This window comes from Podarcis vaucheri (assembly GCF_965113315.1).
Source record: "Podarcis vaucheri genome assembly, chromosome: 16".
NCBI classification, from domain to species: Eukaryota; Metazoa; Chordata; class Lepidosauria; order Squamata; family Lacertidae; genus Podarcis; species Podarcis vaucheri.
Window position 1 is genome coordinate 30560309 of NC_138754.1, and position 19848 is coordinate 30580156.

General features: G+C 46.5%; 1 protein-coding gene across 1 annotated transcript in view; it reads right to left on the reverse strand.

The window, feature by feature from the left end:
* Positions 1-19848, reverse strand: part of PPIL2 (peptidylprolyl isomerase like 2) — a 73958-nt gene that overhangs the window by 42295 nt on the left and 11815 nt on the right. Inside the window, exons 6-10 of the mRNA XM_082203301.1 lie at positions 11009-11060; positions 9300-9391; positions 4940-5029; positions 2980-3055; positions 1093-1253 (exon numbers count right to left, since the gene is read on the reverse strand). Coding sequence (XP_082059427.1) covers positions 1093-1253; positions 2980-3055; positions 4940-5029; positions 9300-9391; positions 11009-11060 — 471 coding nt within the window. The remainder of the gene's footprint in view (positions 1-1092; positions 1254-2979; positions 3056-4939; positions 5030-9299; positions 9392-11008; positions 11061-19848) is intronic.

A 19848-nucleotide genomic window follows, 5' to 3' on the forward strand; every position in this document is an offset into this window, starting at 1 on the left:
TAACGCAGCCCTTTGAATCACTCTTGTGCATGGGAGGAATAGTGATGTTAAATCAGGCATAGGCAAACTTCGGCCCTCCAGATGTTTGGGACTACAATTCCCACCATCCCTAGCTAACAGGACCAGTGGTCAGGGATGATGGGAATTGTAGTCCCAAACATTTGGAGTGCCGGAGTTTGCCTATGCCTATGTTAAATTCTCGAGAATAATCTTTTGGAGAATACTCTGAAGGAATATGCTCAATTAATGAGGTGTGTACATTTAAAGCACCTGTGTAGATGACATAGAATTTACAGTTTGTGGAGAATACTCTCTGGAGAATTTTCTAGCAGAGAATATTCTCACATCACTAGGGAGGAAGGAGGAAGTTTATGAAACCTCAGGATAGATCCCTTAATTTATGGGTTTTCAGAAGTTGCCAAGTGTTAGGAATGAAGGTTGGGTCAGTGCTCATTTACTTAAAACGGATGGGAAGTCTGGGCTCACAAGGTGCTGTTGGATCTCAACTCCCATCAGCCGTAGAGAGCACGGTGAATGGTAAGTGATGACGCGCCACAGCCTCCCCTCTGCCTTAAAGCATACCCATCAGAGCATATGGCCACATCTGCACTGCATCATAAAACTCTGAGCAGTCATAGCAAAGAATCTTGGGAACTGTAGTTTGTCAAGGGTGCTGTTAAGAGGTTCCTATTCCACACCTATAACTACAGGTGCTAGAGTAGTTTAACAAGCACTCTTCCCAGGGAACTCTGGGAACTGTAGTTCCCTGAGGGGAACGGGGGCCTCCTAACAACTCTCAGACGCCTCAAGAAGCAGGGCTGGAGGATGCAGGGAAGGGAGGGGAAAGCCACAGCTTCTGACAAGAGCCTGGTGTCTTGCATAATGTACAGTTTGATGGCACAACTACCAACACAGAGGCCAAGGTCCCAGCCAATCAACGGCTATTGGGGAGAAGTGAATCTGCGGCTGATTAGCCAGGCTGCTGCCCTGCTGCTGATGCATCCAGCCTCTCTCTTTTATACTGAAGATGCCTCCTGCCTTCCCGCTAGCCATTCAGAAGTGGCCATTTACCAATCAGCAAACGCAACTCACCGCATTCAGCTTATCGACTTTCTTCTTCTCTGGACCCCTCATTGTTGCCGCCAAAACTTCATCCCCTTTGAATTCTTTGTAAAGTTCCGACAGAGTCTCCCGGGTCTCGACATTTGCATTTTTCAGGTAGTAGGACGGGTCTGACCTTGCTTTTTCATCATCTGCAAAACAACATCAACAGGAAAACGGCTTCTTGGCATTCACGGTTTTGCTGGTGTTTCGTATCTGACAATCTCTGGCACCCACAGCAGGCGCCTTAAGGCCAGGGGAACGGAATGACCTCCCTAGTGAAGTGGCTCTGTCTGCCTCATTAAATTGCTCCCAAAAGTTAATAAGGAAGCAAGAACGCCCAGCTCACTAGAGATGCCATTCCCTTACCCTGGCCTTAAGACACCTGAGGTATGTGTTTTGAGGATTCACCGTACTCCTCTGACAGTAATTGGTTTCAACTATTTTCAAAACTGAATTTCAAATTGTTGTCACCTTCTCTGGAACCTGATGATGAAGGATGGGTAAGAAATTTAAATAATAATTCAACGTTACCAAGGAAGCCCTGCTCTGTTGATGGCGCCTCCCGGCAGGGCTTCCTTGTTAATGTTGAATTATTATTTAAATTTTTTACCCATCCTTCATCATCAGGATGTCAGGTTACCCTGCAACCGGGAGGCGCCATCAACAGGCCCTGCTGATCGTAGGGCTCGAGGGGGTTGATCTTGGGGAAAGTGGGGTGGGTTTTTTTACCGCCGAGACCATATAACACCGGTCTTGAAAGACCTATCTTGGCTCCCAGTACGTTTCCGAGCACAATTCAAAGTGTTGGTGCTGACCTTTAAAGCCCTAAACGGCCTCGGTCCTGAAGGAGCGTCTCCTCCCCCATCATTCTGCCCTTCTGGCGGTTCCCTCATTGCGAGAAGCAAAGCTACAGGGAACCAGGCAGAGGGCCTTCTCGGTAGTGGCGCCCGCCCTGTGGAACACCCTTCCAGCAGATGTCAAAGCGATAAACAACTATCTGACATTCAGAAGACATCTTAAGGCAGCCCTGTTCAGGGAAGTTTTTAATGTGTGATATTTTATTGTATTTTTGGTTTCTATGGAAGCCGCCCAGAGTGGCTGGGGAGGCCCAACCAGATGGGCGGGGTATAAATAATAAATTATTATTATTATTATTATTATTATTATTATTATTATTAGAAACTTGGGTGTGAAGATTCTTGTGGCTTTGTACACCAGTACAGTGGTACCCTAGTACAGTGGTACCTTGGGTTAAGTATGCTTCAGGTTACATACGCTTCAGGTTACAGACTCCACTAACCCAGAAATAGTGCTTCAGGTTAAGAACTTTGCTTCAGGATGAGAACAGAAATCGTGCTCCGGCAGCGTGGCGGCAGCAGGAGGCCCCATTAGCTAAAGTGGTGCTTCAGGTTAAGAACAGTTTCAGGTTAAGAATGGACCTCCGGAACGAATTAAGTACTTAACCTGAGGTACCACTGTACTTGAATGGCTTGGCTCCCAAACCAATTGGCTCCCAAACGCTGCAAACCTGGAAGTAAGTACTCCGTTTTGAGGAAGCCAAACATCCGACACAGCTTCCGATTGACTGCAGGAAGCTCCTGCAGCCAATCGGAAGCTGCGCCTTGGTATTTGATCGGTTTCGAGAGTCAAACGGACTCCAGGAACGGATTAAGTTGGAGAACCAAGGTACCATTGTATTAACAGCTGGAACTGGGCCTGTTAGCTCATTGACTGCCAGCACTGCACTTTCAGGACAAGTAGCCCCATTGGGCTGTTCCACCGCATTTTGATGTGACAATGGCTCAGTCTGCTTTCCATTCAACGTTCTGCTTTGCTTCTTTCATGGCTTCCAAGCCTCCTGACAACCGTTCTTACCTGGATCGGTCACTTTCAAGTTGTTCTTCACATGGAAAAAGCCGGAGACGTTAAATTTGTCCAAATTGGTTGGATCCTAAAAACAAAAAGGAAACACAATGCAAAAATATGTGAAGGCCAAGCCATCTTGAAACGTCAAGCCAGGACGCTGATAATCCAACCATATTTATGCCGTTGTGGGGGGAGGGTGTTGCATTTTCTCCAGAAATAGCTTTAAATGAAACTCTTCATTCTAGGGTGCTCTATTTGAGTGTGACGAAACTTGAAGTCAAGTGGGGGGGGGTTTCCAACATGATTTGATGATTTTCTAGAGGCATATTTCTTAACAGGGTAGTAAGGAGGACAGAGTGTGGCCTCAAGTCCCAAAGCAACGCTGGGAGAACTGTCTGTCGATATGAATGCAAATGGGGAAAGTCAAGATGAATGCAGCATTGTGACTTTAGATAAGAAACCATCCAATATTCCATCACCACTAACTCACCAGAGAGCGCCAACTGCTCTGCCTCTCATTAAATAACGTAATTATGTCTTTCATTCATCCCTGAAATTGTTTGCTTTCACTGGTGAATAAATCTTTAGTTTTACGGCTGGCAGTAAAACCAAAAGACATTTTCGAAGTCAAGCAGTGCGGGACGGCACCCAACCAGCAGCCCACTGGCTTCCTTTCTCTCCCCTTTCTGCACGCTTGTAAATTATTTCCCTTTGTTTTCTCCTTTAAGAGCTGGGCGGCAGCTGAAGAAAATGGATTTTCGTTGCACAGAACACAGACGGGCATAGAAGCTGCATGCAAAAGATTATTCTGCAACTTGCTCTTCTCCAAATCACGTTTTATTACTTCCACAGTTTTTGAAAAGAGATGTAGTAGATCAGGAATGGTGGACCTCAGCCCCAGGGCCGGTATGTGGCCCCCCACAACTCTTTATGTGGCCCTTGAAACTCTCCCTGGGCCACAACCCCTCCCCAGCCACACTCTTCACAGGCCTTGCTTCGCACCCCCTTTGAGTGCTTTTGCCTTGACAGAATGTACCTCAAACTCAGATTTTGCGTCTAGCTTGCCTAGGCAGTTAGTTAGTTAGCTAATTGTTGTTGATCAATTAATTTATATACCACTTTTTTGCCAAATCTGCTTCCAAGCAGTTTAGAACTATTAACATCAGTCCATAATTAAAATACATAATAACAAATCGATTAGGGCAATGAAACATCCTTAGCGGGTTGGCATCCATCTGTCTCGAAAGACAATGGGATTCTGCCTTGGGGGTGAAGTCAAACTGCTGCCTTGGCAGCGCCAAAGTGACCTCTGTGGGGTGCAAGTCTGGGCAGTGTGTATGGGGGTCCTGGGCTGTCCAGAGGACAAGACCCCGCCCCCCCACTCTCAGCCTTGCTGATCTGGACCAAAGGAAAGCAGAGCAATATGCTTGGCTGCAGGTGTTGCCGGAAGGAGGAATACAAGGTGCCATCCAAACATCTTAGGGCCCCCACTCTGGATCTGCGTAGAGTTTACTCATTAGCCTTCTCTTCTCCCGAAGATATCCAGCCAGACAGCAGAAGTGTAGGACCAGAGCTTTCCTAGATGGGGTATTTTCCCAGGTGGAGGAGCCCCATCTGCCCCGCACGTCACTCTACCGCACATGCAGAAACTGCCTTCTGGACGGTTGGACCCACTATTGGTCCTGTCTGCTCAATCTGCCAGAGCCTGCTTTCTCATGCAGTGGAAGTCTCACTGAGGGTTTGAGAGCCATCAACTACCCTCACCTGGTTTAGCTGGCCAGTCAAAATCATTCCTTGAATGTAGCAGCTGACAGCTTCTTCAAGCCACAGGTGAGAGCTGAGTGCAGGGTGGGGGCCAAAGGTGGGCAAACTACCCCCAAAGGGTGATGATATCCCCCTCCCCTAATACCCCATACGTCCCTTATTTAAACATCCTTAATTAATTAAAACAGTGATAACAGTATCTTACCTGTAGTGTGATAATATCTTGTCTAGTAAAGGGCTCGTCACTTAAGAGATCTTTGTAGGTTTTTGTTTTTATGTTCAGCTGTTCAACTGCCTTAAAAAGTGAGAAAAATACATATGAAGTCAGAAAAGGTGTCCCAAAATCTCAATGCAATATTTTACCTTTTACAATCCTATAAGGCAAGAGCAAGGAACCTGTGGCCCTGTGGATGTTGTTGGACACTAACTCCCATCAGCTTCAGCCAGAATGGCCATTCAATGGACAGCGGTTGTAGGAGCTTTAGCCTAGCTATAACAGCAGTTCTTCTGGATCAGGCCAGTGACCCACCTAGTCCAGCATCCTGTTCTCACAGCGACCAAGCAGATGCCTCTGGGAAGCCAACAAGCAGGACCTGAGCGCAGAAGCACTCTCCCATCCTCCACCTCCATCGTTCTGCCCGGACACTGAGGTCCAGCACCAAGGGCCTTCTGGCGGTTCCCTCACTGCGAGAAGCCAAGTTACAGGGAACCAGGCAGAGGGCCTTCTCGGTGGTGGCGCCCTCCCTGTGGAACGCCCTCCCACCAGATGTCAAAGAGAACAACAACTACCAGACTTTTAGAAGACATCTGAAGGCAGCCCTGTTTAGGGAAGCTTTTAATGTTTGATGTATCACAGTATTTTAATATTCTTTTGGAAGCCGCCCAGAGTGGTTGGGGAAACCCAGCCAGATGGGCGGGGTATAAATAAATTATTTATTATTATTATTATTATTATTATTATTATTATTATTATTATTATTACTATCAACTGGGATTCAGGAGCACTACTGCCTCCAACCAAGGAGAAGAAAAGTGCTTCTTCTGGTTCTTTTTGGTGCAGGGGGGGAATGAAAACACTAACTTCTAAAGTGGTGTGTTTTAGAGTTCGGTTAATCCACGCACTAAGAATACTGTAACCACAAGCATTAAGAATGCTGTAGGTGTAGACCCAACTGACAGGTTTTAACAATATTTTTGTAGGACTCAAAAGCTCATGAACCTTAAGCGGATTACCGTGGAACCTCAGTTTTCGAACGTAATCCGTTCCAGAAGACCATTCAACTTCCGAAACGTTCAAAACCTGAAAACTCAATACGGAAACCTCAATACAATAGGGAAACTCAAAAGTGGAAGATATGTAACATGTTCGGCTTCTGAAAATCATTCGAAAACTGGAGTAGGTGCTTCTGGGTTTTCAGCGTTCGAAAGCCGAAATGTTTGACTACGGAGGCGTTTGACAACCAAGGTTCCACTGTACAACTCAAATAAATTCCAAGTCGCACCTTAGCCACATGAAGGGAAGGGCCAACACATAGATGGGGAGCAGTGACACAAAAGTTCCCCCTGCCTCTGTCATTGCATGTGACACCAGTTCTGCCCCCAACTTCCACGCAATGAGCTGCATGCTGCAAAGAGGCACCCAAGAAGCACTCAGCACAACGGACAGATCCCGTGCGGAGCCTGCACGCCCTGGGCTACTCAAGGGTAGGCACCCTTTTGCAGATGAAGGGCTACCACATGAAAGATGACGTGTGCTCGTTTTCTGCCGCTCCAGAGGCTAGCACCCGAACCCATGGATTCAAATTAAAAGAAAGGCAATTCTGATGAAACATAGCTTTCTGGCAGTAAGAATCATAGAATCAAAGAGTTGGAATAGACCACAAGGGCCATCGAGTCCAACCCCCTGCCAAGCAGGAAACACCATCAGAGCACTATTGACATATGGTTGTCAAGCCTCTGCTTAAAGACCTCCAAAGTAGGAGACTCCACCACACTCCTTGGCAGCAAATTCCACTGTCAAACAGCTCTTACTGTCAGGAAGTTCTTCCTAATGTTTAGGTGGAATCTTCTTTCTTGTAGTTTGGATCCATTGCTCCGTGTCCGCTTCTCTGGAGCAGCAGACAACAACCTTTCTTCCTCCTCTATATGACATCCTTTTATATATTTGAACATGGCTATCATATCACCCCTTAACCTCCTCTTCTCCAGGCTAAACATGCCCAGCTCCCTTAGCCGTTCCTCATAAGGCATCGTTTCCAGGCCTTTGACCATTTTGGTTGCCCTCCTCTGGACACATTCCAGTTTGTCAGTGTCCTTCTTGAACTGTGGTGCCCAGAACTGGACACAGTACTCCAGGTGAGGTCTGACCAGAGCAGAATACAGTGGCACTATTACTTCCCTTGATCTAGGTGCTATACTCCTATTGATGCAGCCCAGAATTGCATTGGCTTTTTTAGCTGCCGCGTCACACTGTTGGCTCATGTCAAGTTTGTGGTCAACCAAGACTCCTAGATCCTTTTCACATGTACTGCTCTCAAGCCAGGTGTCACCCATCTTGTATTTGTGCCTCTCATTTTTTTTGCTCAAGTGCAATACTTTACATTTCTCCCTGTTAAAGTTCATCTTGTTTGTTTTGGCCCAGTTCTCTAATCTGTCAAGGTTGTTTTGAAGTGTGATCCTGTCCTCTGGGGTGTTAGCCACCCCTCCCAGTTTGGTGTCATCTGCAAATTTGATCAGGATGCCCTTGAGTCCATCATCCAAGTCGTTGATAAAGATCTTGAATGAGACCGGGCCCAAGACAGAACCCTGTGGCACCCCACTAGTCACTCTTCTCCAGGATGAAGAGGAACCATTGATGAGCACCCTTTGGGTTCGGTCAGTCAGCCAGTTACAAATCCACTGAGTGGTAGCATAGTCAAGACCGCAAGAGCATAGTCAAGAGCTGTTCCACAGTGGAGTGGACTACATTGGAATGTGTTAGACTCTCCTTCATTGGAGGTTTCCAAACAGAGGTTGGATGGCCCTCTGTCAGGGATTCCTAGATGGCCCTTGGGGGTCCCTTTCCAACTCAAAAAATTCTATGATTCTATGTCCGTGTGTTGAGTGTGAGGCCAGCAGTGTATGTTGATCATACCTGGTTGCATTTCCCTTTCCTATTTCTTCCAATTTTGTAAACAGGTTTTGTTCTATACTGCTATTTTTAATTGTTACTTGCCTTTCCCTTTCAGTGAACTTATTTGGGTTATGCCTTGGTTCTAAACCAGTGTTTTGGACGTCTTTAGCCAGATCTGCTACAGTGTAATCTGGCTTCTTTCGCCTGAGGTCCCAGAAGCAGAGCGTGGTACTTTAGATTTTCTCTTTGGGATCTTGGGGACACCGAGAGCACAGCTTGAGATCTACTGGCTCCAGCTGGGTGGACAACTGCCCTACCCAATAGGGATGGTTTTTACACCCTGGATGTTGGCACCATCTGAACCACTGAGAACCAAGGACTTGAATTTTGGGCAAGGCAAGGTTTTCTTGACAGCATGAATCAGGACTGAGAAATGCCTTGGACAGCAAAGTACGTTAATGATCGCGTGATATCAAGGAGAGGTCCCCTGACATCAAGGATCAGCATGACGAAGGAACAACACACCATTCCGAGTCATGGCTGGAATATTGCTAGGTGATGCTGCTGGGTATTTTTTAAGCCTGGGCATTCTTTGCCTCCATTGTGCTCTGGAATGTGCACTGTTCCGTTTTCAGAATCAACACAGAGCATTTAAACAAAAGGGGTCAGGAGGTGACTGCGTAGCAAGAATTCGCGTCAAAGGAGCAGAAATCTCAGCACCCAAAAGCTCCCGACAGGAAAAAGGGCAGCTGCAAGCAGAAGTACAAGTGCTTGTCATTTATAGCTTATCGTGGTTTTGAATAAGTAACAGGTACATATGCAAGCACGGCAGAACCAAAGCACAATTCAAAAATTATAACCAAGCAGAAAGGATTTAAGGGTAATATTCAATTAACATTTATCATTCAAAAGTGGCTTGTTTGTTTTTAAGCCACCCTTTGTCTCCCTCCCAGTGTAGTTCAGCAAGCTGCGACTGCCCAACTTTCCCACCCCTCTGTAGCCCCTAGACTCATATCCCAGGGCCTTTTTGGAGTCCTCCCCCCATGAGATGCTTCTGGGGCAGCAGAACAGTCTGCTGCTGGGAATACCCCTTTTATGTGGAGCCAGCTGTAGAGCAGGTGTGAGGAACCTTTTGCTCTCCAGGTGCTGATGAACTACAACTCCCATCGTCCCTGGCCTTTGGCCAAGCTTGCTGGGGCTGATGGGAGTTGTAGCTCAGCAACATCTAGAGGGCCCGAGGTTCCTCACTCCTGCTCTACAGCTGGCTCTGTGTAAAAGCATGTGAGATGCAACCTGCTTCACAGAGTGGAGGGAGTGGGGCGGAGAGAAGGTTGTATACTGCCTTGCAATATTTTATAAGAAAGCATCATTAAATATACAAACAAACCAAGGATCCAGACACCGATATTTTCTAACGGGATAACTTCATAACCTGGTTCAGTAGAGAACTCACCTCATAAGCAAACACGTTCCCAGTTGTCTTGATAGCCACTATGTGAGAATTATTGGTGAATACAGTGAAGAGAACCGGGCAGTGGTATTTACCTGATTTGGAGAGGGAAGAGGGTTCAGAAACAAGTGGCATTTATTACATGCATTGTGCAATGTGCAGCAGATGCTACAAGCAACTTTCTGAAGACTATACAGAATTATATATGTGTGTTTGTAGTTAGATACAGATGTTTTCAGGGGCTGGATTGAGGAGGAATGGTGAGGACTGTCCCTCCTGAACCTTCCTGAGAACAGGAGGATAGATTTACAACAGTGGTTTGCAGAAGGCCATAGTTCAGAGGCTGCAGAAGGGAGAAGCTGGGAAATATTGGGAGAGGAACAGCAGGAAGAAGCAGCACCAGGGGAGAGACAGCTGACAGATTCAGTGTCTTTGGAAAGTATTCCTGATCTCCCCTCTCCCAGGACCAGGCAGGCACTGAGAGTAGTAGAACAGAAAGCTCAGAGGCAGAAAGCTCAGATCAGCCAACACAGGGATGACATAGAATAGGAGAGACAAAGGGGGATGGGACTTTACTCAGAGCAATGCCATTATCTAAGAGATACTGCATTTGTCTCTCTGCGTGAATACTGAATAAAGTAAAGGTAAAGGTAAAGGGACCCCTGACCATTAGGTCCAGTCACAGATGACTCTGGGGCTGTGGTGCTCATCTCGCTTTATTGACCGAGGGAGCCAGCATACAGCTCCCGGGTCATGTGGCCAGCATGACTAAGCCGCTTCTGACGAACCAGAGCAGCGCACGGAAACGCCGTTTACTTTCCCACTGGAGCGGTACCTATTTATCTACTTGCACGTTGACGTGCTTTCAAACTGCTAGGTGGGCAGGAGCAGGGACCGAGCAATGGGAGCTCAGCCCGTCGCGGGGATTTGAACCGCCGACCTTCTTGGCAAGTCCTAGGCTCTGTGGTTTAACCCACAGCGCCATCTGCGTCCCACTGAATAAAGTACTTGGTAAGAACTCTTCTTGTTTATCTGTTTCTTGGCTGCCACTGTGGGAGGGATCAGATTCCCCAAAGCCTGACAGATATATAGATATAGATACATACATATAGATATATAAGAACACCTTTCAGCAGAAGTGGCTGATGGCTAACAAATCCAACGGTTGCTCCTCTATTCCTTTCTTCCTCACAACAACCTTGTGAAGCTGAGAGTTACTGGCTTTTATGGGTAAGTGGAGATCTGAACTCAGGTCTCTCTGGTCCTAGTCTGGGACTCTAACCACTACACTGCACTGGCTCATCACACAACATTCCAAAAAATTATGGCTTTTTCAAGTGCAACAGCTGCAACCTAATGGTACGTGTGCACCACAAAGCAGAAATACATTCACATATCAATCCATGTTCTTTTGCAGTTCTCAAAATGGTCTAACATTCAATCCCTATCCCCAGGGAATTCTGGGAACTGCAGCTCTTCTGTGGGGGGAATAGGAGGGTCTCCTAACAACTCTCAGCATATTGGACAAACTACACCTCCCAGAGAGAGAGAGAGAGAGAGAGAGAGAGAGAGAGAACTTCAGATTGCATAACCCATCTGGGCAATGGTCTGTGTCACTCTGCATTCTGTGCGGCATCTATTCACATTTCCAGCTCCTTTAAATAGAAGGGGGAGGGAGGAAGCTTTCAAAAGACTCAAGAGTGCCGACTCACCATTGCTGTTTTTAGCAAAGTTCAGTTTGATGAGAGATTTGGCCTCCAGCTTCTGCAGGGGGTAAACAAACATAGCGGTTAATCATCGTCCCTGGCACTGACCCCAAAGAGAAACGAAGAAAGTAACCATGGCATTAAGTGACTCAGAGCGCAGCGCAGATGCTCTCGCCACCACACAGATACAGAGAGAAAACCATCCGCCCAAGATGTGCTGCTGAATTGAACGGGCATCCTGGACATGACACCATCCACACAATTACATGACTTATTTATTTATTTATTGGTTTCTGTAAAGTAAACCGGAAACAGCCCTCTCCAAATCCACATCAGGCATCTGTAAGGGAATTTTTTAATTTTCTGCACCCAGCATAGCTGCGATGCACCTTTTACTTGGATTCAAGATTAAAGCTGCAGTTGGCACCAACACCCCCCCCCCACGCCACCAATGAAAATAGCAAATGGGGGCAAGTATTCGAAATTCGAAACATGCCAGGCACATTTTGCTACTGGCGCTGGGTCCAACTGCAACCACATGGAGATTTCTGGGCACCAGGTTGGCAGCCACAGTTTAAAAACCTCTGCTTTAGTCCATAGTTGATACCATTTCCATTTCTACTGTGTTTCTCTTTCTTGCATACCGAGACGAGTGAACTGTTGTAAGAGTAAAGTACAATCAAGCGATGGGAGTTGAGATCATAGAATCGTAGAATTGTAGCATTGGAAAGGACCCTGAGGGTCACCCTGGGGAACAGACATTCCGCTGCGGCGACCACAGCCTAGAATTAAGATACAATTTTCCACCCAGTTTATATATCTGAGATTCTAACACTGAATTGTGGGGGGGGGGGTAGGGTGGGGCGCAAAACTGCACTGAGACCTCAGGGAGGCAAATCACACCAGAAAACCAATGAAAATGTGGTCCTCAACACCTATTAGGTTAACATTATGGGAGATATTTGCTTTATGAACAAAACCTCCCCCTCTTAAAACAGCAAACCCAAACAAAGTTGTGTTGTGTGTGTGTGTGTTATTGTTTTTTACTTTGATATGTATTTTTGAGTTTTAATGTTGCAAACCGCCATGAGGTGCTCAGACAGAGGATTAGAATAGAAATTTAATAAAGAATAAAGAATAAAAATAAAAAGGGACTGCACTTTCTTCAAAGAAAACGCTTTTTTAAAAGAAAAAATCTTGCATGGTCATGGTGAGGAATGTGTGCTGGTCTTGGGTTAGGGTACGTTTAGGGAAGGTTGATGCAAGGGGGACTGTTGCTGTTACCAATAATTGTTTGTATCCTTGTTTTTAAATCTTGCTATGATTCATGTGGAAATTGTTTGATTTGGCTGTGTACTTTTTTGAGTGTTTTATTTATTGTTTTTGACTATTACAGTTATATTTGTTAACTATGTAATTTGTTTCCTGCTGTAAGCCACCTTGAGCGTGGTTTTAGCTATGGAAAGGTGGCACAAATAAATATAAATAAATAATTTTTTATTTATACCCTGCCCTTCCCGGTTCAGAAAACCGGGCTCAGGACAGCTAGCAACTAATTTAAAACACTTACCGTATTTTTTGCACCATAACACTCACTTTTTTCCTCCTAGAAAGTAAGGGGAAATGTCTGTGCGTGTTATGGAGGAAATGCCTACGGGTGGCATGCCTACGGATTTTCCTTCTCTAAAAACTACGTGCGTGTTATGGTCGGGGGCGTGTTATAGAGCGAAAAATACGGTAATTGTAATACAACGTAGGGGCAGCATAAAATACAGTATAAAAGCATGAATAACAATAAAATTCAAAGTTCAAAAATCAATTTGGGGGAAATCCATCCAATAAGCATTAGATAGTCACCAGGGCTAGCTGGCTGAATTAGTCCTACTTGGGCCAGCGAGGAGGCCAGAGGAGAATTAGCTGTGGGGTCTCAGAGCGGGTAATCTTCCTAAAAGGGGAGGGGGAGGGAAAGAAAATGATGTATGTATGTATGTATCATATTTTTCGCTCTATAGGACGCACCTTTTCCCCTCCAAAAATTAAGGGGAAATGTGTGTGCGTTCTATGGAGCGAATGCAGGCTCCTTGGCTTCAGCGATAGCAACGCGAAGCCTCCGAAGCGCAGAGGGAGCGCTCCCGCTGCGCTCCGGAGGCTTCGGGTTCCTTTTGCTAAAGCTAGGAGAGCAAGACTCTCCTGAGTTCAGAAGAGGGAGAGCTGCGCAGCGCCCCTTCAGCGAAGCAGGAGGAGAAATGGAAGGGGCTCCGTTTCTCCTGCCGCTTCACTAAACAAGGTGCGTCCTATGGTCGGGTGCATCCTATAGAGCAAAAAATACGGTATGTATTATTACTTTAAAAATGCATGCTGTTGGTCAGTGGCATGGCATTTGCTTTGCACGCAGAAGGTCTCAGGTTCAATCCCTAGCTACCTCCAGAGAGCTGAGAAAGTTCTCTAAAACCCGGGAGATTCATTGCCAGTCAGTGGAGACTGCTGAGCTAGATGAACCAACAGGCTGACTCAGTAAAAATCCTCAGTAGAAACTGGGTTAGGAATACTAAGAGCCATGTGGCTCCTGGGACATAGGTTGTGGGTGCCAAAACAAAATGTCTAGGCACCTTCTTCTTCTTTTTGCTGCCCCACTACCAGACCAGGCAGCCCAGCAGCAAAAAAAATTTTTAATGCTGCCGGGAGAATCAGGGTGTCTGCAGGGTAGTGCGGCAGCAAAAGATGTGTCTTTTGCTACTGCTCTACCCCGCCAAACACCTGATTCACCCAGCAGTGCGGCAGTAAAAAAACAACAACGGGTGCATCTTTTGCTGCCACTGTGCCTGGCAGACCAGCTGACTGCAGCCAGGCAGGTGGAGATGCCAGGCGCCAAGTGTGGCTCCATCCATTCACAAAAGGCTGGCTGCCAGTTGCAAAATGTGCTCGGCACCCAGCTAATTTTGAATGCTGGTAAAAAGCAGCGCTCCTGTGTTTGGGAAGGGTCATGGCTCAGTGGAAGAAGAGCTGCTTGGTCAGCAGAAGGTTGCAGGTTCAACCACTGACATTTCCAGATAGGGCTGGGAAAGACTCCCTGCCTGAAACCTTGGGAGACCTGGTCTCAGGCAATGTGGGCAACAGTTGTTGGACCAATAGCCTGACTTGGTAGAAGACTGTTCCATATGTTCCTATGCTAAATGGAATGTAGGACGTTCACATCTAGCTTGGTCCTATATCAACTCTGTTATTAAGTGCAATACTAGAGGACCCTTTCTAGGTACTTCCCAATTTCTGAAGGACAGGTATAGGGCTACAAAGAGCCTTTTCAGTGGTGGCACCTCTGCTACAGAACCTCCTTCCTTTAATAGTTCATTTGGCATCAAATCAGATGTCCTTTAGGTGCCCAGTTGAAATGATCTTGATTTCATGGTCTTTTATTTTTAGACTGCACAACTTCTTCAATGGATATAAACACACCAGACCAAGACAAAAGCACCAAACCATTAGGAAGCATGCATCTCCAACCTTCCCCTTTGCACTCTAAATGATTAAGGCTAGCATATCAGTAAAAACTGAATGTAAGCGGTCCATACAAGATGGAACACACCCAGTTCCAAAATCTGACAGTACAAGAACACTATTTTAACCTTCTTTCTCTTTTAATTCCATTAACATCTTATGTAACAAATGGGGAATGCGTTTCGGCCAGAGCGCCACATTCTCTCGCTTGAGGGATCATCAGGGGGCCACATTCCATTGATGGGTGAGGCCAGAGGCAAAAGAAGTGACTCTCACCTTTGCACGGTAGGCTGCGTTCCAAAATTCATTCATCCAGAGGATGCTACACACACATGCATACACTTTTCCATCCAGGCAAGCAAGAAGCATTATCTTAGGTCAAGGACACATTCCAAGACAGGCAAAAGTACTCAAGGAGGACATGGAGAAAGGCTGGTGAGGGGTGCAGCTTGTGAGAGTCCCAAGGGCCAGGAAAAGTCCTGGAGGGCCACATTTGGTTGCCCATCACTACTTCACACAACAATCTTAGAAAATAGTTTTTTTATTTTACTTCTTCATTTCTTTCAGGGGAGATTATCATAACTCCTCCAGCATCACTCCACTTTTCCTTCCTTTTTTGTTTCTTTTTGGGGGGTTTCAGATTGCCAATAAAACCAAAGCAGAGTCTTAATCGCTAGCCGAAGATAAATGAAAGAACCCCCAGAGTGAAACTTGCATTTCCAGCTTGCTGCGACCCAAATTAAAAGGACTTTGCACGAAAAGCAGAGCAGGGCAACCCTCGCAGCAAAGGCATTCGTATGAGAGCCAGCCAAGCTGATTGAAAGTGACAACTCCAAAAAGGATTTCCGCTGGAAGGTTATAGAGTGCGCTAGTTATTACTGCAATTAGTCTTATTAATTTGACCACTAAAATAACCACCGATATAATTTGGGGGGGCTTAGAAAAACATAAGCGATGGATCCAATGCCTATCTTACTCCATGGAAACTAATGGATATAACTAAGTCATCTCTAAGTGTCTACTTTCAGTAGAAGTAAGTGGGAGAAAACCCACAGACTGTGATTTCTCTCTTGGTTTTGCAAACGAGATTCAGTAACTGATGGATGGGCTCTTCATGTAATCCAGGTGTTGGGAGCCAGTCTTCCTCCAGATGTTGCTGGACCGCAGCTCCCATCAATCTTGACTACTGGCCATGCTGGCTTGATAGCTCATAGCAGCTGGAGACCAACAACTGAAGGGCCATATGTTTCTCATCCCTGACATAAATAGTAAGCTAGATGAACCAGTGGTCTGATTCTGTGCAAGGCAGCTTCCCAGGTATGGGTTGAAAACAGGGTGCTGCAAGGACACCCACTTTACTTTGATGAAACACAGACAGGCATACTGGACGTCTTTGCCAGAACACTGCAAAACACGTGTCAAAGACTTGGTATCAAAAATCTGCCTACCTAAAATCTACCACTGCCCTAAAGGCTTTCCCCAAAAACAATCCCAAGACCTGCAGTTTGTTAAGGGTGCTGAGAGCTGTTAGAAGACCCCCTCACAGATTGATCATTCCCATCACCCATAATAAACCACAGATCCCAGTATTCTTTGGGGTGAAACTTTGACAGTTAAAAGTGGTATAAAAGTGCTTTAAATGTGATCTACCACACCAAAGCACAAAGTCCCACAGATATTGAGGGCCAGCTCCAAGGGCCTTCTGGTGGTTCCCTCACTGCGAGAAGTGAAGCTAAGGGAACCAGGCAAAGGGCCTTCTCAGAACTGGCACCCTCCCTGTGGAACGCCCTCCCATCAGATGTCAAGGAAATAAATAGCTATGCAAGTTTTAGGAGACACCTGAAGGCAACCCTGTATACGGAACTTTCTAATGTTTAATGTTTTATTATTTCTTTATGTGTTGGAAGCCGCCCAGAGTGGCTGGGGCAACCCAGCCAGATGTAAATAATATTTTTATTTATTTATTATTAGATAATTATTTAGGGATGGGTTCTCAGGGTGAAGGTCTACTAGTATCACTCCCTAACAGAGGTAGCAGGTAACTGGGCAGAGTTTAAAGGCAGTGCATTATCACAGCTAGGTGATAATTGCATTGAACATAGGATTAGTTCCTTTGAAATTAGCAGAGCACTCAGATTCAAGCTTTGGCATTTGAAGAGCTGTATTCTATCAGCTGGCGATGAGCTAGCTCATAGAATCCTTCTTTCAGCATGGCCTAGAGAGGTTGTCTCTTGGAGGGATTTCTCTGCCCCCCCCCCAAATACTGTACCCTATTGTGTCAGCCAGTAAATTCGGTCCCATTAGTTTGTGATGCTGGCATTCAATGAGAAAGATCCTAGCTCAGTAGGAGAGCATGTGCTTTGCATGCAGAAGGTCCCAAATTCAATCCCTGGCATCTCTACATAGGGCTGGGAGAAAAACCCCATTTGAAATCCAGGAGGGCTGCTGCCAGCCAGTGTAGACAACAGTAAGGTGGATGGACCAGTAATCTGAGACTGGTTCCTACTGTGACAGAGGTCAGAGTCTCACTACTGCAACTTTGGTAGTCTGTGAGGGAGAATAAAATATTGAGACTCTTCCTTGGGTCAAAGGGGCTCTAGGTGGTGAAGAAGAAGAAGAAGAAGAAGAAGAAGAAGAAGAAGAAGAGGAGGAGGAGGAGGAGGAGGAGGAGGAGGAGGAGTTTGGCTTTGATATCCCGCTTTATCACTACCCGAAGGAGTCTCAAAGCGGCTAACAATCTTAGTTCCCTTCCTCCCCCACAACAAACACTCTGTGAGGTGAGTGGGGCTAAGAGACTTCAGAGAAGTGTGACTGGCCCAAGGTCACCCAGCAGCTGTGTGTGGAGGAGAGGGGAAGCAAACCCGGTTCCCCAGATTACGAGTCCACCGCTCTTAACCACTACAGCACACTGGCTCTGGTGAAAGAAGTTAGCCTAGAGACAAGCGAAGATTCATGGTGATCTCTGGCATTAACACCAGTGAACTCTAGGATCAAGAGTTGTCCTGAAGGTGAAGGACTTCCTAGGCTTTGCCATAAGGAATAAGGGTTGCTGGGAAGGTGTTTGTTTGTTTGTTATTGAAATTTTTTGATCAAAAGGCATATGATATTCAAACCAGAATGAAGTCCCGCCTGGAGATATTGGAGGGATTAACTTGAATATAGTCAGAGTGGAGGATGAAGGAGGAGGAGCTTGCTCAGTGTTCCTGCTTTCCGTCTCCAACAGGGGGAAAGGAACAGAAAGCAACTAGGTCATGTTGAACCCAAACGATTCTAAAGCTCTGGGAGCCAGGATATAATCAACAGATTGTTCCAAGCTCATAAAAGTAATGAAAAGATTGCAAAGAGGTTCTTGCAGTAAACAGCGATGATTCAGACAAGAACTTCCTTGCAACAGCGCGGTCCATATGGACTCATGCTACTCCCACACGATCCTGTGACTTGGAGCCATCTGTAAAAAAAATAATAATGCAACGTAATTTGTTGTTAGCAGCATGGATAATACAGCTGCCGGTAAAACTACAGGGGCATTGTGGCCCGTGGAAGCCAGCCAAATAAATGCAAAGGTTTACAAAGCCTGACGGTCCAGGAAGTGCGTAAGAATATTAGTGAAACAATGCTGTCCAGTGATCATTTCCGTCTTTTTCCAGGCCAATCATGCATGAAGCTGGCAGCACCACTTCATGTTGCAGAATCTGGGTTATCATGACGCAGAATTTAAATTAAATTAATGTGCAAAGACCCAGTTTGACATGCGTTTTTTCTTTTAAAAAATTAATTCCGAATGGGTTTACCGCACCATTTATTTAGATAAAACAGAAATCAACATCACGGCACGTCATACTGCTGATGCTTGGGGTACGGGTGCTGCCTTTTATCCCCCCCCCCAAAAAAAAACCACACCAGCCAAGAGACTTTTGGCAAGGCAGCCTCCTTTCCGGCAATTAGGAGCAAGCCTAGGCACTGAGCTCTCTCTCTCTCTTCCCGTCTGCCAGCTGACACGGCTCACCCCTCCCAGGAATGAGGAGGGCAGCCTCTCCCGCCCCTCCCGCCCGCCGCCATCACACAAAAGCAGGAGCTCTTTGACTGTGTAGGTTAGTGGGGCACCAGGGCAGACCGAAGATGAAACAAGCCGAACGGCTGAAATTGATTGCCCTTCTGCCACGGACAAGTGTGTGATGGATGAGCCAGCCGACAAATTCTCACACGGCCATTTGTCACGCACGTAGGGTGCCACGCTGCATTAAAAGGATTTGTAGCCAACGACATCAAAAGGCTGCGCCAGGCACTGAGAGAAAAGGAGGTCTCTTCCTTCCACCGGGCACACCACACAGATAAGGGTGCAGCCCATGCATAACCGCTAAAGGGGGGTAAGGGGCTCCCCTTGAAGGCAGCTTGGAAGCTGCAGCCGGCACAGAAGTCTCATCTCCTGCCTTTCAGGTAAAAGGTAAAGGGACCCCTGACCATTAGGTCCAGTTGTGACTGACTCCGGGGTTGTGGCACTCATCTCGCTTTATTGACTGAGGGAGCCGGCGTACAGCTTCCGGGTCATGTGGCCAGCAGGACTAAGCCGCTTCTGGCGAACCAGAGCAGCGAACGGAAATGCCGTTTACCTTCCCGGCGGAGCGGTACCTAATTATCTACTTGCACTTTGACATGCTTTTGAACTGCTAGGTTGGCAGGAGCAGGGACCGAGCAACAGGAGCTCACCCCGTCGCAGGGATTCAAACCGCCGACCTTCTGATTGGCAAGTCCTAGGCTCTGTGGTTTAACCCACATAACTGCGTAATAACAAACCAACATAGGAAGTTGCCTGATATCAAGTCAGACTACTGAGCCACCTAGCTCAGTATTGTCTACACCGACTGGCAGCAGCTCCTAGGATTTCAGCTGGCAGTTCTTGCCCTGGAGATGCCACTGCCATGCATTGAATCTGAGACCTTTTGTGTGCAAAGCAGATGCTCTACCACTGAGCTGCAGCCCTTCCCTCAAGGCACAGAAATGTGGGAAGTTAGAGTAATAGAACTGTAGAGTTGGAAGGGACCCCGAGGATCATCTAGTCCAACCCTCTGCAATGAAGGAATATGCAGCTGTCCCAAACAGGGATCGAACCTGCAACCTTGGCATTATCAGCACCATTCTCTTATCAACTGAGCCTTATACAGAGTCATACCATTAGTCCAACTGCTTAAGCATTATCTACACTGACTGGCAGCAGCTCTCCAGGGATTGAGGCAAGGGGTCTCTCTCCCTGCCCTGCCTGGACATGCCAGGGATGGAACCTGGGACCTTCTGCATGCAGATTCTCTTACTACTGAACTACAGTGGTACCTCGGGTTAAGTACTTAATTCGT